Source organism: Eptatretus burgeri, chromosome 2, assembly GCF_056783735.1.
Source record: "Eptatretus burgeri isolate ZD-2024b chromosome 2, Ebu_testis_v1, whole genome shotgun sequence".
NCBI classification, from domain to species: domain Eukaryota; kingdom Metazoa; phylum Chordata; class Myxini; order Myxiniformes; family Myxinidae; genus Eptatretus; species Eptatretus burgeri.
The window spans coordinates 54,035,543-54,061,385 of record NC_140962.1 but is presented as its reverse complement, the minus strand read 5'-3'; the positions used below and the strand labels follow the sequence as shown (position 1 = coordinate 54,061,385).

The 25,843-nt window shown below is 39.0% G+C and overlaps 1 protein-coding gene across 1 annotated transcript in view; it reads left to right on the top strand.

Moving 5' to 3' along the window:
- LOC147032066 (protein cornichon homolog 2-like) overlaps nt 1-22,951 on the top strand; it is a 238,851-nt gene extending 215,900 nt beyond the window's left edge. The window contains exons 3-4 of the mRNA XM_085869363.1: nt 3,811-3,954; nt 21,478-22,951. Coding sequence (XP_085725489.1) covers nt 3,811-3,954; nt 21,478-21,508 — 175 coding nt within the window. The 3' untranslated portion in view covers nt 21,509-22,951. The remainder of the gene's footprint in view (nt 1-3,810; nt 3,955-21,477) is intronic.
- Nucleotides 22,952-25,843: the final 2,892 nt, after the last annotated feature.

Below are 25,843 nucleotides of genomic sequence, written 5' to 3'. Positions count from 1 at the left end.
AGAACCTATTGTGCTCCGGTGAAACGACAACTTCTTGATTCCTACAAGGGTCAGCATACCTCAAACAACATTATTTACGATGAGATGATTAAGGATTAAGATAAGTGCACTTCATGTGAATATGTCGTATTCTTGTTGTTGTGTGTTCTCATCTGTATGTGTATTCATTATAAAGGTTATTGTTTCTTTGCCAGAGGGCACAAAGGGACCGCCACACACTGGGAGAGCTCAACTTTAATTTATTCCATGCTGAATTACATGTTGGCTTCTCTTCATTTATTACCAGAAGATTATACAAAGTGCTTCTTTTTTTTATTTAAATATGGAGATGATTGGCGTTAAGGGTGACTTGCATTATTATGTGTGGCTCTCTCTTCACTTGTCCAATAGGATGTTGCAGAGGTAGCAGATTTACCTTTGAGCTGTCTATGGTGGGTTTCATTGTTGACCCAACTATAAACTGTCAGATGGATGTTTCGCAGCCAAGGCGTTGCATCAAAAAATGTCGTGTCTTAGATGACACACTAAGTTGAGGACCCGACTGCGAGCATTGACAACTGGTGCACATTAGAAATCCCACAGTGTCCTTCAGAAAAGAAGGGCAATTGTCACCAACAGGTCTAATTTAACGTAAAATTGCTGCCTTAACTAGTTATACAAAGTCCAGCTCCTAGGGTGGGACTCTGCAAACTCCTTCATTCACTTTTGACAAATGGTCCATTGCAGAGCCTGAAAAATGGCTCGGATAAGTAACAAAAACAACAACAACAACAACGATGATCGAAGGATGACAATGGAAGGACAAAGACAACGACAGGACAAGGATGCAAGGATGTTGACGACAACGATGGAAGAACAGGAGAACAAAGACAACAGAAGAAGAACCTATTTCGCTTAAATGGATGCAGTCAGAATTCATTTTCAATGGGATTCAGGGAGAGAACAAAGTTTTTGTTGTTGTTGTTGTTGTTGTTGTTGTTGCTGCTGCTGCTTAAGATTCCACAAATAACTATAGTGAACCAGAAAAATTTGCATTCGAACTTTTCGTCTCTATAATTTAACATAACTCTGCAAAGGAATCTTCTGCAATTCTTTTTAAAAAATCGAGGCCAAGCATAATATTTCTTTTTGATAATAGGGCACAGGAATGTTCAGTATTTTTTTTAAGACAAGATTTTAACAGAAATAATTAAAACGACTGAACAATTTATTTTGTCAAGAAATGTATCCAATGAAAAACTTCACATCCAGGAAATGTTAGCACTAAATCGCAATATATAGTAGTGAGCCGGTCCAGAACTGATCATAAATAAACTCACGATGCAGCATGTCGATAGCTGGCAGAGCAAGTAAAGTGAACTGGAAGTTCGACCTCAGTTGACTTGTGAACCTCCCCCAACCTTCTCTGCTGCAATTTCAAGACATTATTTGCACGTGTAAGCACTGAGGGTTATCAGGCGAATACAACTTATCACCCTTTTATTGTTTAGCAGAAAAGCACTCAATAAAGTCAATGAAAGATAAACTACGTTTCTGGAAAGTTTACAAAATTTTCATGAGAGTGCATATTTATGTATTACTTATTAATTCACATTGTGTAACCTTTTGAAGTCTGATTATATTCAAAGCTTATAAAACGACAGATTTCTTTAACATTTTCTTGAAGCCTGTTAGGACACATGAGAGGAGGTGGAGTGGAGATGTCTGAGGCTGCTTGAGCATCATTCACTGCCCATTTGCACAGTTATTGTATAGACTGCAGACAGATTCAGTTACCTTCAACAACCACTCAAAACTTTGTCTTGTTACAAGAGTTGGGTTGGAGAGCTTAAAATAAATATAATAGTTTCCCAAATGGTGGGTAGAATTGTGTGGAGGAAGTGAGATACAGATGCACACTCACCTCTCTGCTGTCGAGCTTGGGTTCAAATGTCAACCCAGTTAAAAACTGTCATCCTGATGTTTCACATGTCAGGTAAGGCATAAATGTACAAACCATCCCTCAAATGGACCATAAGCTTGGTGTCCCATCTGGAAGAAATGAATGATAGGCATTAAAGCTCCTTCGTGAAAAGTCGGCAAGTGATCACCGGCACTGAACAAATTACTAATTTTTGCCCTGATTACAACTGGGAAGGCAAAGGCTGCTTTGACAGAAATTAACATGCTTTGAGACAGTATATAAGTATATATGTGTGTGTATATATATATATATATATATATATATATATATATATATATATATATATATATATATATATATATATATATATATATATATATATATATATATATATATATATATATGAAGACCACAGGGGGAAAACCAGAGATGTCAGGATAAGTCAATTTTGAAGAAACTGAAAAACAAAGTTTCAAGACTTTGGTGGACTGTTTAATAACTGTAATATAGATTTCTTTTCCAGTAAAAGGAAGAGTGATCATTGGCCGATCAAGTTAAGCATGTAGCATTTTCCAAGCTTCTGTGTTATTTAATTTAAGAGCAAAGAACGAATCAATGTTGCAAACTGACATCACTGGTTATTCTCTTGTTAAATAATTGCCATGCAATTTTAACCCAGGATGTGTAGCAAATTCATGCTTGTTGGTTATTAGCATACATTACATGACTTTGGTGATCACAGATTATTTTTTTCAACATTAAAAGGTCATTGTTTTTTTTTGATTGGTGTTCAACGCCATACTCAAGGGTATTTCGCTTATATCACGATGGATTCTCCATTTCTTATTCCATACTACTTAATATGATGGAAAACCGGGAGGAAACCAAGGATCAACCACCCCCGCGATAGCCGAAGTCACCTCATGTGACTCCCTCATATTCCTAAGCAGGTTGATTGGGCGGTGGGTACATCGAATGAGGATGGGTACTCAGACGCGCTAACCATTAAGCCACGGCATGGGTCCCATAAAAGTCACAATAAAGGTTTGACCAGGTTTGAACCACGATATGCACCAACTACGGAGCTCATAATATAACCAAATAGGCTATTGTAGTCCTCAGAGTTTATGCTGTGAAAGTTTTACAACCTTTCATTTTTTAGTTTCTCAACTCTGAATATTATGGTGGAACAGTTAACATGAATGAAAGGGAGATAACCATGAGTAAAGTACTGATAATTCTGGGTTTATACTTGTTCAGCTTTGACAACACTTGTTTTTTCATTGCACGGCTAAACTTTATACCATATAAATTATGTGACACCCCTGGTCATTTGTTAAAGTAATATTGTGAGAGGAAACCTTATGTTGCCAACTATTGGCATGTGCAATAACCCTGAAATTTATAAAAAGTGGCATCTCTGGTTTTCCCCTTGTGGTCTTCATATACATTAATGTACGTACACAGAAACGAAATTTAACTGAAATGCTTGAGACCCTTGAAAACACTTGGAGGGAAAATATAAATTTGACCAATACAGTATTGCAAACAATTGTTTAATGTACATGAACAATTGGGATCCATTCACATGTTGCTTACTCTCTCTCTCTCTCTCTCTCTCACCAACCTCCTATCCCTCACGTGCACCATTTTGACAAAAAAGACGACCCTCATTCCCCTACACTTTGCATACAGAATAAATTGGTGGCCCATCTTTCAGACAGATTGGCCTTCAAACACTATCCATTTCATCATATAATGTATGTTATGTTCCAGTTGTGTCCACAATAGCTAAGTTTGTCATCGTTTCGTAAAGAACCAAAGTTCACTCTCTTTTACCTTTTTGCTCTTGTTGTTAATCATCTCTTGAATGTTCAGTTTGCTTTCCTGTTTCTCATACACCCAAGATTTCTGCGAAGCCCAACAAAAGGCCCAAGAGGACGTTTTGACCCGAGCTGTGTGGTGAGGCCTCACGTTCTCGCTGTGTGTAGCCGTGAAGCCTGGTGCAAGCTCGGTTTTTACCTTTTGTCCCTTTTCTACTACCTGTACAGGTACAGTATTTCTCCAAAGCCACTCAGTTAGTTTTATACTCAAAATAAAAGAATAAGGTGACAGAGTTAATTTGCCCAATGTCCCAATTAAATGTGCATTTCTGAAAAAAAAACTTAATTCAGCATCTAAGCTCGCAGAAGAGCGACATGACAGAGTGGATTAACTAACAGTGGCATAGTGGAACAACAACAACAACAACAACAAGAAAAAGAGCAATTATAGATTGCAAACCCTTGCCAGGACTTCTTTTGAGTGGTGTATTTTTTATGTTTTCAGGTAAATCCAGTATGGCTGCCAAACCATGTGACCTATGACATATGTGTGAACCTTTTGTTCCTCATGGACAGGCAGTCATATGTGTAAAGTTTCGCCTCAATCTTTTCAGCCACTTCAGAGAAGAAATTTTTTTGAGGTTTTCTTTTTTCAAAAACAATATGGCTGCCAAATCACGTGACCAATGACATCATTCATTTTTTTCTGTGGACCATTTTATCCTTAGATGATCCTCAAAAATTTTCATACTGATCGGATGTGGCGTTATACATATGCAATTAAGATGTCGTAATGAGGGCACCTATGACATCATAAAAACAACACTCATTCCCCATGAGGAGTACTTGCTATGTGCCAAGTTTCAATTTTTTCCTTGGTGTGGTTTCAGAGATACAGAGGTCCAAAGTTTTTTTTCCCCCGTTTTTCCAATATGGCTGCCACACCACGTGATCTATGATGTCATAATTATCATTGAAACATTCTACACATGTAGTCGCACTGATGGTGAAAATTTCATCTCAATCCGACAAGCGGTTGAGGAGGAAAACACGAAAGTTCTGTGCGGACAAACAGACACAGACAGACAAACAAACAAGCATCATAGACTGGTACTTACGAAATCGTCAACTTGACCTCTGACCTTGTCTAATAAAATCTGTCTCTCGAGAAGGTAGCGCCGCAAACTAGAAGTTTATACGATGACTCTGTACCAAACCATCAAAAATCGAATGTTTGACCTCACTGTGACCTTGACCTTTGACCGATTTTGACCAAAATCTAATCAGCATTAGCTATCACCCTCCTGAATCACATGGTGTAATTTGACATTGGTAGCTTCTTCCGTTCTCGAGTTATCGTGCCTACAAACAAACACACACAAACACACACACACAAACAAATACACAAACAGAAGACGGAAGTGATCGATATACTTACGAAATCTTTAGATTTCGTAAGTAACAAGAAAGAGACATCATGCAGAGCACGGCACTTGCAAAATCTACCCTCCTCTCCAAAGGTTGCCATGGATGCATTAAATTGTCCATTTCATTAATATTAAAATTGACAATCTTAATCAAAGCTCAGGTCAATCGGATGAAAATTGATTATTTTTCACATTGAAATTGATGATTTTAGAAGTTTGACCTTGAGTTGACCTTTAAACTTTTGACCTCAAAAATAGTTGGTTTCTCAATTAATTGATGCAATATGCAAATCTTTTTCAAATTTCAATCCAATCGGATGAAAAATGACGTTTTTAGAAATTTAGACCGAAAGATGACCTTTAACATTTGACGTCAAAATCAATAGGCTTCTCAGTTGAGACTACCTCTACAACTTTGTAAAGTTTCATGATGATCGGTTTAGAATTGCGACCTGTAGGCAATAAACAGACTGACAAACAGACAGAATAACGAAATCGACTGACCAATGTACTTGAAAAAGCTTCGATTTTGCAAGTAACAAACAGTCATTGAAGAGTAAAAACATCACCTCCTTCACTTTCGGTGGCGGAGGTAATAAATTACAAAAACTGGATTCTTATTCGATTGTTGTGTGTTTGCATCATCAGAATACAGATGCCTCGTTGATTTCTCCCAACTTACGGGGAATGTCAAAAATTTGTTTGGAGAACTCACCCATTCTTTGCAAAAGATGCTGAGGGATATTTTAAGTCCACTCAAACATGCTCGTGGGTTGGTCAACAAAATTAATGTCCATGCAAGGGACGTTGTGCCTTGTTTTGCAACTTCCTGAAAAACACCAATCAGACATTTTATAGTTGGATCTGGAATTTAACCTGACAACTCAAAGGTAACCACCTCTGTAGCATCCTCACAGATGTGAACTGAGTAGAGGAGGTTGAACAATAAACCCAGACTTTCTGTTTTGCAATTCAGGATCGACCCAAAAGTTATTGTGACCCATGCACAAAAAAGGGCTCTTTTACCTTATCTACTTATAGCACCATCACCTACAGATCGTGAAAGAAGAACAAGTGCTTAGAAAGTCCTTGGAACTTGCTCATAATGAGCCCTGATCCATGAGACCCGAGTGAGTGGTGAAAAGACCCAGGAACATGAAATCCTGCCTGCCCATCCATCATGTTTTAAACTATGCTCAAATGACGTAAATTCTGCGTCACAGGTACACCTTGGCAGAAAACCTTCAATCCGTTAATATGCTGACAACATTATGACATCCCATCTCAATTATTTCCTGCTAGGGTAAACACTAATCATCTGTGCAGCTCAGCAGCTGTCCCAGCATAGTAAAATCATGCACCACTATGTAGAGGCAAGGCATAAAGACGCTCTTGGAAGAACTTATACAAATATAATTTGGAGGACAAAGGCATTAGGAAACAAAAGTGTACCTTTACAATGCTTGCTGATAATGTATAGTGTATCTGTAAGCTGTATGTCTTTCAGAAACCCCAGTTCAAATTAATATTAGCTGAGAGTAAGGTGGGGTAAGATGTGCCTGGCAGGCAGGACATCTGGGTAATGTGAGGCCCGCCTCCCCCTTCTCCTCCACCCCATATATCCTCCTCGCTCCTGGTTATATGTTCAGTGTCCTCAGCATTCACACCGGGTGGCTCTCTGGCTAACGGTTTAACTGGCAATTTCAAATGAAAAATGTTCATTTTGTACTGAACAAAAGGTCCGAAGAGGATGTCAATACACGGTGGGAGAGGGTGGACAGGGGTGGGGGGATGGAAAGATGGAGGGGTGGCAAAGAAGTAATGTGACTGAAGGGTACCTTGCCTCTGCTTTATACCGCAAGGAGCAATTTGCTACACCTTGCTCTACATCACCATAAATGCCTGCTGTTGCGTATTTTCCTTGGTGGCTCCGTAAACTTATCTTGTGCGCTCGAGTTACTGACATCTTGAAAATGTTCCCTATTTTATAAGTGATATGCACCATTTTTCCCTTCATTTCTTCATTGTATTTTACTTCTGAGAAATTGATAGGTTTATATTTAATCAGTTTTTGATATTTCAAGTGAGATTGTCACCTCCACCACTGAAGGTTGGCGGAAATTATGTTTTCACCCCCGTCTGATTGTCTGTATGTCTGTGAACATATGTCAAATATGTTGCATGGATTCGGTCTAAATTTGGTGAGCAGGTTTGGTGTGTGACAAGGACAAAACGATTACATTTTGGTGAAAATCCGAATCTGAATACTCGAATTTGTAAAGTGATTCTTCACCAAAGAGAGATCGGGCCAAAAACTATATATAGCACAATATCTCATAAAGTTATGGACGTATTCGGACGAAACTTGGTGGACACGTTGGGTGTGTGACAAGGACAAAACGAGAATGGCACACAGTAGAGTGCATACCTCCACCACATAATCCCTGATCCACGAGAACATATTGGGCCCAATACATTTTTGAAATATCATGCTATGCAGTACTACATCGTTTTGGCCCTATCTCTCAATGGTGAAGAATCACTTTAAAAATTAAATAATTCTCGCATCCAGATCCGGATTCAGATCTTGACCAAAATCGAAACATTTCGTCCTTGCCACACACCCAACCTGTCCACCAAGTTTCATCCGAATCCATTCGTAATTTTTTTAAGATATCATGCTACATAGTTTTTGGCCCAATCTCTCAACGGTGAAAAATCACTTTAAAAATTCTCGTAGTCGGATCCGGGTCCAGATCTTCACTAAAATCTAATCAGTTCGTCCTTGTGACACACCCAACCTGTCCACAAAATTTCATCCAGATCCGTCTCCAAGTTTTTGAGATATCCTGTGCACAGACAGACAGACAGACAGGGAAAACAGAAAGGGGTGAAAATATAACCTCCTTCACCTTCGGTGGCAAAGGTAATGATTCGATTTTGGTGAAGATCCGAATCTGAGAATTGTTTTTTAAATCTTTTAAAGTGATTCTTCTCCATTGAGAGTTGGAGCCAATAACGATACAGCATGATATTTCAAAAAATTGTGGACGAGTTATAACAAACCTCGGTAGATGAGCTGGTCAGGCAACAACAACAACAAACCAATTTGATTTTGGTTCAGGTCTGTATCCAGATCTGGCCCATCAGTGGGATACAAAATGTAAACTGTTCAGCCTGGTGGAGGTACGTGCTCTACCGAGTGCCTGTTCTGGTTGTTTCTTTCTTAATCCTTCATGGTGATGGTGAATGTGCTGTCTGTCCTAATATCCATGTTGAGTTCACCACCATATCTTTCATCTGCAAGTCCTCATGTGGCATGCTCTCTATCTGATCTCTTTTGTCATGCTCCGAGTCCCACGCCATTGTTCTATACATAGTTCATAAAATAAAATATGCTCTGTTTTATATACTCACTAACGCGTTTTGTTTTGGTAAACCCTTACGTGCATGCTATGGAAAAATCTACAATGTTTTCCAATCTTCTCCTTTAACGGCCACAATTATTCCTACCTTATTGTTGGGTTGGCCCTGTGAAGCTTGGCCCAAGCCTTTCTCGAACCGGCTGGACAGGCCCGACGTTCAACTAAGGTTAGAGCAGGAATTTGTAATTTGTTCAGGGTATTGGCGATAGCTCGCCTACTCTTCACGAAGGACACCGTGAGATCTTTAACATCCACCAATGAAAACCAGCAGATGGGACGGCCAGTTGAACGTCCATCTGAAGGATGTGTACTGATGAACCGCCTTGCCTGTAAAACACCAGGATGATGGTTTATAGCTTGGTCAGGATTCAAACATAGGCGAGACAGCTTCGAGGCCAATGTACATACCTCGAGAAAATCCTTCCAGGCTCCTACAATATTTTCCATTGTTCTCCTGAAAGCATTGAAATGGGGTAGCTATCCTCTTCAATGAACATCACTCTATGGCATCCTGTTTGATGTTCTCATCTGAACATTGCTCATGGTTCTCGGTTTGAATCCTTCATATTGCGTTGATGGAAAAACCTGAATCGCATTTGTCCAATGTCACCTAATGTCCTTGCAATGAATGCCAATGTATACCGATGTCCTTGGATTCCCTTGCTTAGCATCTATTATATGTACATTCTCCTCTATGAACCTTACACAGAGGTATTCCATTATTAAAAAAAAATATCAGAACAAGTTTAGGGAGGCTGGAGACAGTGGAATGCCAAATGGATCACAGGCCTGTATATTCACATGGACTTCCTTAACCGCATGGTTCTTTCCTTTGTAGTTCCCATTTTGTTGTGAATTTGAAATACAGTTTACCTCTACAGATATGGACTAACTCAGGAGTAATGGGGGGCGTTGTCCTTCTCAGTGAAAAGTCAGTGCTCACCCATTCACATGAATGAGTGATTCCATCAGCGAATCCCCACCTTTCTGATGGATCAAAAAATTATTATTGTGGGCTTTTGATAGGTCAATTTCATGTTGACGATTTTTTTGAGAAATTATAGTGCTTGCTTGCTTCTTCAGGCATTTTTGAGCAAAACATGTAAATTTAAAGTTCAAAAACTCAACGGGGAGAAATGTTCTTCGCCGTTTGTGACTCCAAGTCTGACAAGCTCGTGCAGAAGTGACGAGCACAATTACCTTTGAACCGTCTTGTCTCGGTTTGATTCCTGATTTGACTATAAACTGTCAGATTGGTTCTTTATAGGGAGGGCATCGCATCGCAATGTGCACCGTGCTTCAGATGGACTTTAAACTGGGTGTCCTATCTGCTCGCTTTAGCTGATTTCCTTTAAACATCCCATGGTGTCTTTTGACGAAGACCCTGATAAAATTACAGTTTCCTGCTATAACCCACAGGGGGTACTGCATCAGGTGCACAACCATACTCCCAGTGAGGATGCTGCCAGCATTCATGTGCTGCACATGAATAAATGAATGAAAAATCCCTCTGAGACTATGTTGTGGAAGGAGAGGAATAAAGGAATACAAGACTGTAAATTGATTTTTCGTCTCAATTGTCTGACGTGTTCAGTTTGGCAGTCCCGTTTAAATAGTTTTTGCAGGAGTCCAAGATATGACAATCTATTTATTATGCCTCCGGTGACGAAGTCGCCAGTGGTATTATGTTTTCGGGTTGTTCGTCCGTCCATACATACGTCCGTGCAAATTTTGTCTGTTTTCTCTGCAAGTGCTTATCCGATTGACACAAATTTTTCAAATAGATGTGAATATTCATGCAGAATTTTTTTAATGATAATTATGACGTCATATGTCAGGATCTGTCAGGGTGGCAGCCATGTTTAAAAAAACGGAAAAACTTTGGACCTCTCTATCTCCTAAACCGCCAATGGAAAAAAATTGAAACTTGACAACTGGAAACTACTCTGCATTTTGAATAAATGTGATACGACGAGGACGTCATTGGTGAAGTGCTATCCCGGTCAAAATTCGACGTGTCAAAAAAAATTTTTTTTGCTGCTTTCAATCAGTGTGAAAACTTGTGAGGTTCATCGAGGAAAATATTTCAACACAAAAAATTATTATGATATCATCCGGCACTTGGTTTGGCAGCCATATTGTTTAAAAAAAGAAGAAAAAAATCTTCTCCAGAACTGCTTTGCAGATCGAAGTGAAACTGCACACAAATGATTGCCTTTACATGCTGAATAAAGTTTGATAATTATGACATCATTGGTCACATGATCTGGTAGCCATCTTGAATTTACCCTCAAACCTTCAACAAGGACAAATGTGTCCAAGAGCCGTGTCCTCAAGGTTTTGTCTTCACCAGAAGAACAAGAACAATGCGGAGCTCTTTTAGAGCCAGCGTTCGCAACGCGATAAAGGCTAAAAATTCATTACAGAAAGGTGAAACATCAGCATTTTGATCACAATAACAACAACTTCCGATATTTCGTCACATGCCTTGATGGAGCCAATAGCGAGACCCGTCATGGTGGCTCCTCCTTCATGACGAGAAAATAGTCTATTTACGAAATTACAACACATTAAATGGAATAATCTTTAAATAGTAACGTGAACTTTTCAAAACTTTAAATCAAATGTCCGAATATATTTAAAAGTTGATGATAGATGCTCTCAAAAGGAACCCTCAATGCGAGGATATGTACAGGTGTTTAGTATTTAAGGAGATCCGGATCCTGTATATAAAAGAGCCACGTCCTAAAGGAAGAAGAAGAAGAAGAAGAAGAAGAAGAAGAAGAAGAAGAAGAAGAAGAAGAAGAAGAAGAAGAAGAAGAAGAAGAAGAAGAAGAAGAACAACGCGGAGCTCTCTTAGAGCCAGCGTCTGCGACGCGGCTAAAAAATCTTTTCTCCAGAATGGCTGGACAGATTGAGGGGAAGCCTGACAGGCATGTTCCATATAATTTGGGGACATTAGGGTGATAAAGAATAATTGATGTCATGTGGTTTGGTGGCCATATTGGATTGAAAAAATTATTAAATCTTTTTTTCTGAAACTGCTTTTCCGATGAAAGCGAAATTCACCAACTATCATCAACCCATATATCTGCATACAGTGTGGAAATTTTGACATCATGGGTCATGTGGTGTGGCAGCCATATTAGATAGAAAAACGAACCTTATCCGATCAAAACAAAACTTCAAACACGTGATCCGCTATGAAATATTGGGTAGAGTCCAAATTTTCAATGCCATTGGTCATGTAGTTTGGCAACCATGTTAGTTTGAAAACTGCAAATTAAAAAACATTTTTTTATCCAAAATCGCTGAACAGATCAATATGAAATATATTGCATTACATGGAGCAAGGGCAGTGAATCACAACTGCACAGTTTTGCATTGATTTCTGTGGTGGTTTCCGATATATAATTTTAAAAAATATTTTCCTTGAAACCAATGTGGCTGCAACACCACGTGACTGATGACGTCATTTTTAAGTGAAGTGTATGCAGCATGGACAGTGGATCATAACTGCAAAGTCTAGTGTTGATTAGTTAAACGGATTCAGATAAATCATTCTTAAATCATTTCTTTAAAACTAACATGGCTGCCACATCATATGACTGATGTGGTCAATGTTAAATAAAATGTTTGCAGCAATCATAGTGGATCATCATTGCAAAGTCTCACATCGAAAGGCTAAGCAGTTTCAGAGAAATAATTATTTTTTTTAATTATGATCGACTTGGCATGGGGAATATTGGTTGAAAATTTCAACATCAGTCACATGGTCTCCTAGCCATGTTGGACAAAAAGCCTTATCCGATTAACGTAAAACTCCAAAGACGTGATCAGCCACCCATTCTAAATTTTATTTGATAAAGAGGATGTTGTGGGTCAGGTATCCAATCGAAGCAGGGTTGTATCAAAGTGGGGAGGCATTGTTTTTTTTTTTTCACCATATAAATTTCACGAAATTTTCAACATAGATGCAACTACTCATGTAGAACGTTTTTGTGTTAACTATGATATCATAGGTTGGCATACCACGCCATGGTGTGGCAATCATGTTGGAAAAATGGACAATGGAAAAAAAACTTTGGACCTCTGTATCAATGAAACTGCTCCATGGAAAACAAGGACAAATGTGTCCATGAGCCACGTCCTAAAGGCAATAACAACAACAACTTCTGATATTTCGTCACGTGCCTTGATGGAGCCAATAGCGAGACCCGTCATGGAGAAAATCGTGTATTTACGAAATTACAACACATTAAATGGAATAATCTTTAAATAGTAACATGAACTTTTCGAAACTTTAAAGCAAATGTCTGAAAATATTTAAAAGTTCATGATAGACGCTCTCAAAAGGCACCCTCAATGCGAGGATGTGTACAGGTGTTTAGTATTTAAGGAGATCCGGATCCGGTATATAAAAGAGCCGCCTCCTAAAGGTTTTGTCTTCAGAAGAAGAAGAAGAAGAAGAAGAAGAAGAAGAAGAAGAAGAAGAAGAAGAAGAAGAAGAAGAAGAAGAAGAAGAAGGTGGAGCTCTCTTAGAGCTAGCGTTCGCTACATGAGACGCGGCTAAAAATTAAAACTTGGCACATGGGAAATAAGGGTGATTTTTTTTAATTATATCACATGTGGCTTCCTTATGACTGCATAATTGCATATGTCAAACGCTTTATCTGATCAGTTCAAAAAAACTGAGGGTCATCTAGGGCTAAATTATAATTGACAAAAAAATTGATGATGTCATCGGTCACGTGGTTTGGCAGCCATGTTGTTTTTAACATAAAACCTTCAAATATTTTGTTCTCCGTAATGGCTGAACAGATCAAGGCAAAACTTCACAGGTATGATCACCTATACATGAGGAACAAAAAGTTTTTCACCTATGACATCATAGATCACATGGATTGGCAGGTTGAATAATAAACATTTTTACATCTTATGCAGAATGGCTTGACAGATCAAAGGGAAACTTCACTGACACATTCCCCAAGCCTTGGGATACCAGTGTGTTCATGAATAATTAATATGTCACATGGTCTGACAGCAATATTGGTTTGAATGAAATTCTATTTTAAAAAAGTCTTTCTCTTGAACCGCTTCATCAACTCGATGTGAAACATCACAATTATGATCCAGTAGACATGTGGAATATATGTTTTAAATTTCAACCTCATTGGATGCATGGTCTGGCAGCCAGAATTATTTAATACAGTTGCGACCATGGGTACCGAGACACCAGCTTGTCACTCAGGGGGATTAATCCCGGGTTGTCCTCAGTAGAGCCGGACCTGGGGCCACCGCTCACAATTAACGTTATGGTACGGTGGGTTGTTGTAGAACCATAAATGGCACCCAGTCAACCACGAGTTCCAGTGTCCACCATCTCATTATTCCGTTTAACTAGAGGTCACGTGGTTACCTGAGCAGGGAGCACGCCCTCGGCAAAGCACCGATGTTATCTCGATAACCTCTGAAGTCACGACATCACCAGGATGCCTCCGCCCAAATTATTACATCATTCTAATACTTGTACCAAGTTTGATTAAAATCCCTGAACACAGATTTTAAATCTACACTAATAAAAGGCAATGCGTGTGTGGGTGAGTGTGTGTGTGTGTGTGTGTGTGTGTGTGTGTGTGTGTGTGTGTGTGTGTGTGTGTGTGTGTGTGTGTGTGTGTGTGTGTGTTTGTGTGTGTGTGTGTCGTTGATTGGCATCTACATATCCGGGTTTCAGAATGTGGAATGGAGTCCTCCCAGGATGGGCTCAAAGTATCCACTTTCATTTCAGTAAGGGATCATGATTCATGGACCAAGCTGTGAAGTTTTTTGTTCTCAAAACTGTGCCGAGGGCTCTCTTCAGGATCGTCACTGAGCCCAGGACAATTTCTAACTGTATTTTGTTGGAAGTAATATTCCCAATAATTGTTTTTTACATCTCTGTGAGGTTCTTTGTCATCATTCCCGTAGCTCCAACTATCACTGGAACAACTTTAAAAATTTTAAGGTTTAAAATTTCAACTTGATCGGACACATGGTCTGGCAGGCAGAATTTTTTTTTTTTTGATCTGGGTTCTTTTTTATTTTTTTAAGTTCTTTTTTAAAATAACACTCACTAGGCTGTGCCTGGATGGTTTTGAGGGCAGAGGAGTAGCAGCTGAAATGCGGATCCTATCCAGGTTCCTCCATTATGACTTCATCGTTGCTTTTTGCTTGTTCGGGTTCCTTCTGATTACTCCAATGCAGGACTGTACCTATTTGGTCTTCCATTTTATTTGAATTGAATTTATTGTAATCCCATTCTAAATTCAATTGAATAATAGCACATGTCATAGTTCAGGGTCAGGTGGCTCATCAAAGCGGGACTTCTTGGTACCCGGTCATCACTGTCAGCAGTTATAAAGTGGCAGTTCTATTTATTTCTCCTATTCATTACGTAACACAACAGTGCAGAAACACCACACAAAATACACCACACAAAACTACACAAACACCACACAAAGAAGTCCTGGCGAGGGTCTGCGAGGGTTGCTCTTTTTCTTTTTTCAGAAGCATTGCAAACCATTTGTGAGCCAAGTCTTGAGAGGCGTTTTAAGTAACAATCCGTATCTACCACAGACAATATACTTTATGATGCCCTGGACACTCGCATTTCCCGGTGTTTCTGCACATGTGCTCCAAGCATTTTAGGGCAGAACATGCCATTTTGAAAGTGCCATATTAGGAAGGAAATGTTTTTCTTTCTAATTATATATTCTCACACATTGAAAAATATATACCACTTTGGTATCTATTTTAATATGGTGTGTATCTGCTTTGTATGACTTTACAAATGTTCCCCATACTTCAATATGAGTAAATGCCTTCATTTGTTATTTCTGCCTTCATTAAATTATTCTCAATGCCGGGAGAGCCACGCCATCTTAAGCACGTAATTTAGAAAGAATGTTAAGCTAACTGGCTGTCTTTTCTTCATTTAGGTTGCAGATGTTAAAGATCCCATGGTCTCTTTTGAAAAGAATATTGTATGCTAGCACCATCATGAAATTCCTCTTAAATGCAGTACTATAATGAAATAAGGGAAAGTTTGGGCTTTATGTATGTATGTATGTATGTACATGTACATATATATATATATATATATATATATATATATATATATTGCATTTATTGCATTTATTTCATCATTAGCTACAGTAGAAAGGATTTGTGAGATATGGATATGGTGCAGGCACGATGGGCCAAAATAGCCTTTACATGTGAACATTATTTTCAACATGTCCCACTGTTTTTTTTTTCTCGGACAAGGTCCTTTGGCAAGTACCTTGATGCATTTCAATTTTAGTTTTTTACAAGTCAGCTTTATAGTTCACCAACTTTTACATGAGAACATCTTCCTGGTCTATGCCTTCTGCGATGAAGCTCATTGCTTTGTAAGCATTCAACAGGAAATCAGATCAGAAATATAGATTTGTGGAAAAGCAACTTTCACAGCAACATAAATATCATTGGTAATTCAATTTCACAAATTGCGTGTCTTATTACAGGATAGGAATATGCTGACACACATTTTGCTATTTGTGGTGACATTTTAAAAGGTTTAAAAGTCTTTACGCTTTTCACACTTTTCAATAATTATTTCTAACAATGCCCTTTGCGAACCAAATAAACATCGATTTCAAAAGGTTGTGTGGTATACAATTGTATTCAATTAAAATTATTAGCCTTTCCCATGGAATCATTTTACCGAAAACCTTCGATCAATTTTAAAAGGTTGTGTGGTTTATAATTATATTCAATTAAAATTGCTAGATCAAAATGGTAAGGATCAGAATGGTAAGGCCTTTCTAATCGAATCATTTTATGGAAACCTTTGATGGAGTATATTTTATCTTTGCTGTTTTATCTTCATATAAACATGCTTTTTATTAATCCAATTAAATGCATCCTTAAAGCCAGTACTATATCATAATGTATACATACTATATCATGATGATGTATATATCATGATGTATACAACAAAATACAACGTTGGATGAAATATGCTATGACTGGCTGACTCCACAATAAGGTCGGCATACTTGCGGATGTTAAAGAAGTAGTAGTTGACTATATTCTTTATCCTGCTGTGTTCCTTGCATAATATGCAGGCACTACGTTGCCTATGGTTCCGTGAATATTGTTACGGAAACGAAGTTTGGGTTTCACCATGAGAGAGACATCTCTGACTCTTCCCGGACCTCCGGCGCGCTATAGATAAGTCTGCAGCCTGTCAGATAGTCAAGCAACTACGGACGCCCATTTATACTGTCAAATCTGGCAGGGTCCCTGCTCTAAAACACGTTTCCTTTTCTGGTGTTTTGGCAATGCAAATTGGGGTATGTACCCTCATTGTGCACCCATTTATTTATTACATATGGCTGAGTGTAACCGTGACTTTGCACTGACTAATTGCAGAGCCAATCAATAGGGCAGAACTTCCCATCTATCTAGTCTTACATGCTAAATTGAGCCAATAAAGAAAATGAGACGAAACAGGCAGGATGGAAACGAACCGTTTACCCAAATAAGCAAACACATATTTACAAGCACTATTATTAATGAAAGGCACATATCCACAGGCACAGCAAACAATCAAAAAGGCACAAATTAACAGATTATAATGCTTAGTGCTAATTCTCCTTCTACAACTGACCACAACTGACTGTCATAAGAATATTATGACACTCTCAGCAATGGATGAAGCTCTCAATCTCAGATATGAGATCAGAGATGTCTCTCTGGCTGATGCCTCACCTTAATCTCCAAACTCTCTGCTTATGACATCCAAGGCCACCTCTTATCATGGGTCACTGATGTCCTCCATTCGTGTAGTAAATATGTAGCTCTTCATGGGATCCCAGCTGTCTTGGAGCCAGTGTTGTTGCTCATCTTCATAAGTGGTGTTTCTGAGTCCCTGAAAAGTCCTGCCTATCCCTTTACTGATTATGCCACACTTTAACAAATCATTTCTCACCCTTCACACATGCAGGCAGTACCATATTACCTCTCTGTTGACCTTGGTTTAATCAGAAGCTTGTCAAACACTTGGAATATGAATTTCAACCCTGATAAATCCCACACACTCACCCTGTTCCTCCAAAAGGACCATCTGGCAAATCCTCCAATCTACTTTCCAAACAAACCACTTGAAGAGGTTTAAATCTCTCAGACTTTTGGGCTTCACCTTCTGCTGTGATATTTATTGGGCAGAACAAGATGGCTTCCAAAGCCAGCCGACGAATGGGCATGCTTCATCATGCAAGGTATTTCCTTTGCCAATCTTAACTTTTGACAACCTACAAGGTCTTCGTTCACTGCTTGACTGAGTATTGCTCTCCCCTTTGTGCTGCCACTCTTTCCTTACACACTGCTCTTCTTAATGCCGTGGAAAGCAAGGCCCTCAAAACCATTGATACGTCCAGCAACGAAGCGGAGTGTCTCAGCCTGTTACTCTCACATCACTGACAGATCGGTGGGTTTTCTGTATCCTCTGCTCTCTCTTGGCTCTGTCCCTCCCATGGTTCTGCAGGGTTACATGGTCGGTAAATATCTTCTGGTTAAACTCCCAAAATCCAGGCTCTCTCCTCATCTCCACTCATTTATTCCTCTTTTCTCTTCCCTGTGGAACCAACTTCTCTCGTCTGTTCAGTCCCATTCTTCCCTACAGGGCTTCAGGACAGCTGTTCCCCACTACCTCATGCCACCTCCATCCAGACTCATGATGTTTTCTACCCCAAATGACCCCATTCCCAAGCACTCCCTTTTTCCAGGTTATTGTGAGTTTTCGTCCTCCTCCTCCTCCTCCTCTCCCTCACATCATTTTGTTTGTTTGTTGTTGGTTAGCTTGTTCCTTTTCTGTTTCATCCCAGCTTTCCCCTTCCTCTTCTTGCTGTGTTTCAGCATGTGTGCAGCTTGTTCACCCCAATATCCTTCTTCCCCTCCCCTTGATCTTGCTCTCACTCACAATTCTATTCTGCTGTTGGTGTTCCCCATTTCCTTTGTATTCCTTACCATTCTGATCGAGCTCTTCCACAAGCCTTGATCATGTATGCAAAAATAAAATAAAAACCCATGCCACCCTCCTTTCCACTTCCCCTTCGCCTTCCCCTTCCATTCCTAACCGATTCCTCACTAACTTTACTCAATTTATATTTCTCTCCTGTTCTTTTGCTTTTCTCAATTTTCTTTATCTCCACTTATTCATTCCTCATCCTTCTGCATAATATGTAATGTGTGTAAGGTTCTGTAACAAACAATTAATTTTACCTTGGAAAATTACCCCATGCATGCAAAGGGAAAAGCAGGGTTTACCAATGGGTTCACTTCTGTCTGTCTGTCTGTCTGTCTGTCTCCAAACGTTAGTTTGTGATGAAGGACCAAATTAATTTCAATTGAATGTTATATTTTAAACACGAATCGGAACATAAATCGGAAAAAGAACCTGTTGTTTAGTAGTACTTTGTGTCTGAATTTGGCCCAATGGCACATGTGCAGGGAGGAGTGAGATAATTTATTTTAATCTGTCTGCCTGTCTGACAGTCAGAAAAAATTGAAAAGCATTCCAAACAGGAAACACTGTTTTTAAGTACATTATAAAGGACCAACAGGCACGAATAACTAATGTAATGTGTTAGATAAGGTGGTGTTAAAAGAGGTAACATCAATGGCGGTAAACTTCCGAATTCTATTTTTCTATGACCTCCAGTTATATTTTATTTAAATATATATCATATACTGTAGAACACCAATCACCTTTTTGGCACTTTCACAACTCTCCGATTTAGCAGTACAGCACTGTACTTGGACAAAATATTATGGCATTTTACATCATCATGACCAATCAAAATTTCTGCTCGTATATTCCTTGTTTCTCAAGACAGTATGGTATAAGGTGCTCTATGAACTCTCCAATTGGAGATTGTTTTTCTTTAAATTCGTTTTATGTTTTATATAATGGACCAGACGGTCGTGTAATGGTTGAAGCATCCACTCTGAGTCAACGAGGTCGGCGGTTCAACCCCCAGCCGAGTCCACCAATGACTCTAAAATTGGGCGTGCTGCTTCTCTGTTTGACACTCAGCATTTAAAAGGCTAGAGTAAGGACAAACAATGCTGGGAAGGCAAACCACCCAGTATAACGCCTTTCCAAGAAACTGCTTCGGCAGCACCAATGCTCTGTAAAGAGTATGGCACATCACGATCAAAGTATATATATGAGATGCATTACAAATTTGTAGAAATGACATACAACCATCCAAAATCTCAAGTTTTTTAGTTTTCAACATTCTGTCCATTGACCTCTATACACTTGCTCCCTTTGTTCATTGAACTCTTTCTGCCAGTAAAATATAAGTTTTCCAATTGTTACTTCTGCCACATGTTGGTTCCTTCAGTCAATTCCTCATCATTGACGAATCATCACTTGTGCAGCATGGACCTAAAATGTTGAATCGGGGTGTCATCACTTTGGGCCCTATCCAGCCCACCAGTGACGACAATCAGCATGGAGTGGGAGTGATCCAGCTTCTGGAAGCTGCAGTCATGAATGGTGGTTTGTGAAATGTGGGCGGTGTAAAAAGGTGCATTGCCATGAAGGAGCAGCACACCTAAGGTCAACACCATTTGGAGTTTTACCATGATGGTCTGCCACAATTTTTGTGCCACAACTAAAATTAAATTCCCCTGTGATTGTACTTGTGTGAGCCATATCGTCATTCAGCAGGATTCCTTTGGCATCTCAGAAAATCGAGGGCATGATATATCCAGCTGAGGTTTGGATGCAAAATTTATTGGATCGCAGTGATCCCTTTTATTTTCATTGCGTGAATTTTATTTTGCTTTCAGGATCCTAGTGGTGTGCACACATTTCATGTCTGGTTATTGGATGAGCAATAAAATCAGCTGGTCCTGCATTGAACAGATAGCGAAGCTCATGACGTGATGCCAGCTCTTGCTATCAATCGAGAGTGCTGAGTTTTCAGTGGACCCATCTTGCAGCTTAGACCTCGGACATGCCAAAGTATGCCAAATGCCAAAGTATTCAAAAAAAAATTATGCGGTTTTACCGTGTGAGACATAATCCTTGGCGATGCTCACCATAAGCTAGGAGGTGCATCTGATACACACACACACACACACACACACACACACACACACACACACACACACACACACACACACACACACACACACACACACACACACACACACACACACACATTTTGAGGATTTTGTTGACCAATTGAGGTCAAATTCTATCGAACTCCAAAAAAGCTTACTCCCAACATTTTACTGCTGAAGATGCCAAAGCATCAAGTTGCAAATCTTGCTTCCAGTGAGGATATGCCATAAAAACATCTATACCCGGTTGATGAGACACAAGGTTTACATTGATGAAAAACTACACCACACAGCTCATATGTCTATCATCGCAGCACACTGCCAGCAAGGGCAACTAAATGCATCAGCTTCATGATGCCACATTGTCACGATAGATTATTATCAGCATATTTCAAGTTGATGCAATTATAACATGACTTTAGACAATATTCTCCAATGGAGGCTCATATGCTTAAGGTTAAGACTAACAGGAGTTTCAAACATATCACCTGAAGGGCAATGTCATTATTGCACTTTTCCATGAATTGCAACGACATTTGTTAATAATACAAGTTAACAGCTTTTCGGATTTGAACCTGGGATCAAAATATTATGGGTCATGTATTATATGGGAGCGCAAAGCAGATTTGATGAGAGTGCTTCTTTGGATTGCTGCTGCCTTTACCAAATGATCTTTCCTCTTTCCTTTTTTTCTTCCTCACTCACCCCATTCCTCCTTTACTTAACCTCATCCTTTTCAGTATGGTGTACAACCTGATGAGTCCCATATAGTGTTTCAAGGTCTTCATGCTGAGCTTGTGGAGAGGGTGGAGATGCGATACTCCTGAACCTTTTGTAGCTACAGAAAGTTGTTGCACACCACCAGAACACATGGATCTTGCTTCATCACCTACAACGGCAGTTGAAGGAAAACGTACTCAGAGAACTATGTACAGCAGACAACATTTATTCGGTAGACATTCGCCAGTGCAAGTTAATCTAAAGTCTTTTGTATAATTTATTGGTAATCAAGATATTTCATGAACTCCAAATTGAACAAGGAAAGCTGCAGAAGGAACAGTATTAATTCTGCAGGTCGTGTATTGAGATGCTACACAATTTTGAAGGTTCTTGTTTGTTTGTTTTTAATCATTTTAAAGCTTCACTTTAGCAGCAATGGCTTCGTTTGAAACAAAAAGAAATGCATATCTCCAAACAAGAAACTTCAAGTGTCTCAACATTTCACGAAGATGATGTGCCTTAGGGATGTTGCACCAATAATGGAACACCAGCCCAGCATCATCAGGCACAGTCTGGACCAATGAACACAGCCTGCGATCAGTTTGATTGCCTTACTTCCCCTTGGACCATCCCCCTTGTGTTCTCAAAGAATACGTGTGAAGCACATGCTCATTACCAAGCAGCACTATAATTACCTTTTAAGTACTTCATCAGTACGTATAGGAAGCAATCAGCGTTCGTTTGATATCCGAGGACAGATAATCAGGAACCTTGCCCCTTCCTTTCTTTGTGCTCGCTTGGTTTGGAAAGAATGGAGTTTTCTGAAGAAAACGCAGAGTTGGAAATGTGAAAAGGTGGAGGACAAACGAATAAGAAGACCTTTAAAATTCAAAGCACGTTCATTCATAGTGACTTGCTTCTCTTTTGCAACTAAACTGTGCTGTACAATTAGCAAGACCTATTTTGCATGTATAGTAGAGTGTTGTCATATTGAAGTGAAATTATTAACAGTGTAAATTTAGTCATTAATCTCTTTATTTTTTCGACATTGAACGCTTATTCTGCGGGATCATGTTTAGCGGTTAATCAAAGTAGATGAAGAGTTGTAGTCCAGATGAGTTTTATTTTTGAAGTGTCACAGGGTTTTCAGCATCAATTGATTACGATGACATGCTGGTTTTAAGAGTGATTTGGGAATTTTGTATCGATTATTGTGCTTTATCGAGCCTCTATGCAGGATGGGAAACAGTCGAATGATAGTGTCATAGGGCTGAACAATCATTATCCACAAACACTCGACGTGGATATAAAATGTTTGTATCCGGTTTCATCTCACTTATTTCAATTGAGAATTTCCAAGAGATCATTTGAATTGGCGAGGATTTTTGTTTGTTTCCGACAGCTTGGAAGATGAAGTTAGCTTATATTCATGTTACCTGACAAAACCCAGAGCAATGTGACCATTTTGAATAAAATAACAATTGAAATACTGTCGACAGGTCACCTCGAGTACTTTACAGTGCAACACCATGAGCAATGGTAAAAAAAAACAATTATCACTTTACATGCAAACTCTTCACATCAAGTGTGATACAATATACAACTAGAGGGGGAGCACTCAGCAGAGTGCAAAACCTCTGCCGCCAATACTGCTAGGTCACTCAAGTGAACCTGATATCCCATTCATTCAATTTGACGTCAACAGTGCTCACAGAGTTATAGTTTGCAACTTTCCCTTTTACTTTTAACTTTTACATACTCAATTCATTCATCATAACTGGATTCCTTGAGACAGAAATTGATTTACGTGGGTATATCTACCTGAAGTTCCAAAATCAGCCGTAATTATAATTTTGGCATGTTTTTTTTTTTGTTGGAAATCACTTAAAACATGTAGAAATGCAAAAAAATCGAAATTTTGTTGCAAAAAAAGTTGCAAAAATATTTTTTTCTCTCTAACAATTTTTTTTTTTTAGGGGGGGGGGGGTTGGAAATCACTTGAAACATGAAAAAATGCAAATAAAAAATTCAAATATTTTTTCAAAATGGCCGCCATAGCGGCCATATTGGATTTTGGACCGGGTCCAAAATCTAATGGCATGATCCTTGACCATACCTAATCCCCCCACCAAGTTTCGTCGAAATCCGTCGAGGAGTTTTTCTGTAATACTGTTCACAAACAAACAAACAGAAAGGGGTGAAAACAATAACCTCCGATCTTCGATGGCGGAGGTTAACTACTGGATGTGATGATGTGCTGTAGAACTTCACATACCTCTGGCCTTCGATGGAAGTCTTGCAGTGAAGTGTGTTGTAGAGTGTCAAGGACTGCGAAGAGAAACAGTCTGAAACAATACTCAAAACTTCCTGTCTATTGATCAAGGTTCACTTTATTTATTTGAGCAGATTTATTCTGGCTGCAATTGACAATAATGGGATGGTGCTAAAAGAAACAGATGTGAAAAGAACAAGGAAAGTGGGTGAAATGAAAAAGAGATTCCCTTTCCAGCAAAGATTAATTATGGATCATGAGATGTCTAGGGAATTTCAAATCAGAGCATCACACACACAAGTATGCGGTGAGAAACTGCACTGCATATGTGCTAAATAGCCAATTCAGAATAGTGCAGGAAGTACGGAATACATACCGTACACATATTATGAATGATGTATGTAAAGTGTTTCCAGCAAGTGTAAAACAGATTCCAATGCAGTCAAATTAATCCAAATGGAGACAAAGTAGTCATATATGTTTCCCTACTTACATGGGAAAGGGGGGGGGGTGTTATTGGGAAAATGGAATCATGAATGATATGAGGTGAGGACAATGTGGAAGAGGTTGCTCGGGTTTAGGAAGAATGTTGGTAGGTGAGAGGTGGAAGGGGAGGAAAAAGAAGGGCTATTTACGATATATAGCATGGGAGTTTAGGGAAGGAGAAAAAATTCCACCACATTTAAATAGATAATAATAGGAAAGCGAATTCAATAAATAACAAAACAATAAATCAGATGGGTTAACAATGCATGCAAAAGCAGCACAACTTCCTGAACCGACTCCGACACTGTTCCCAGCTCTAACCTCCACGAATCTCAACCCTCACTTTAAATTGGCAGTGCCTTACAATATAGTAGTATAGTCAATTAAAACAAGTGATTCCATAAATACCTCAGATTTGCAATGTTAAGGAAATATTTTTTGTTTGTAATTATATTTGCTCAGATGTCTAAAAATGTATTTTATAAACTGCCAAAGGAAGTCAGAATGGCAATGCCACATACTTTTTTTCACCCCCCACATACTTTTTTCTTTTTTAATGTAATTGGTTCGTTTGTTTGTCAATCTGATTGATTTTATTGCTTTACAAGAGTCACAAGTACATTTCATGCATCTGTGTCAGGATGGTTTCTTTTTCTTATAATTGGTTGGTTGTTGTCATACACATACACTAATTGCTTGCAATTGGCTTGCTGCCATCTGCACTGGTAAAGCTTGACCACATGTAGGCTTTTACAAGATACACGATGTACATTGTTAAAGTCTGATCACTGACCACATAGTTACACTGTGATTGCAGCAAAGCACTGTTAATGCAATTAGTAATTTTAAATTTGAGGTCCCTTCCAAGGAACTTCTACATAAGAGGAGGCATTGGGCTCATCATGTCTGCAGAATAGTTGCCAACTTATGTGGATTGCCCATTAGTGTTGTGGCATGGCTGGAAAAAAAAACTGGAAAAAAATAACCCCTCCCCAGGGTAGAACAAAGCACAACCATATTTTTTTGGTTTATTAGGATGTCTGAAGTAGGAAATGGATGGTTGTGAAAAAATATATTGTGGATAGCATGTATTTTTGGTGGAATTTGTAATTATAATGCCAAGATGTGATTTTGTCCAATATGTTCAGATACATCAACGAGTTTGCATAAGATAGTGTAAATGGTTGAGAGGTCTGATGGAGGAGCTCTTAGGAAGGGCATGTATTTAAAAGTAGTCACTGGCATGGTTATCTCACAGATGATGGAGTTAAACCCAGTCCAGGCTGGTATTGACTGTTCTGCATCTCGTTCCTGTAGACGAGCTAGTTGCCATAGGAGGTCTTTCTGATTTGCTTCTCTGTAACTGTCCGCATTCTGGCGAACATCGGTAACTGTTACGTGGGCCTCTGATGGCTCAGGTCTGCGTGCAGGTTTTACATACCTAAAAACAATAAAGACAAGCATGCAACCCACCACCATATTCTACAAGATCACTAGATGTTAGGAAAGCATTACATTCATTACTACATGAAATGATAAATACATTGGTAGAGCAAACCAACACCTTACACTACTTGGTTAAATAGCATTAAGAAAAGCATTGCACTAACACATTCTAAGATTATGTC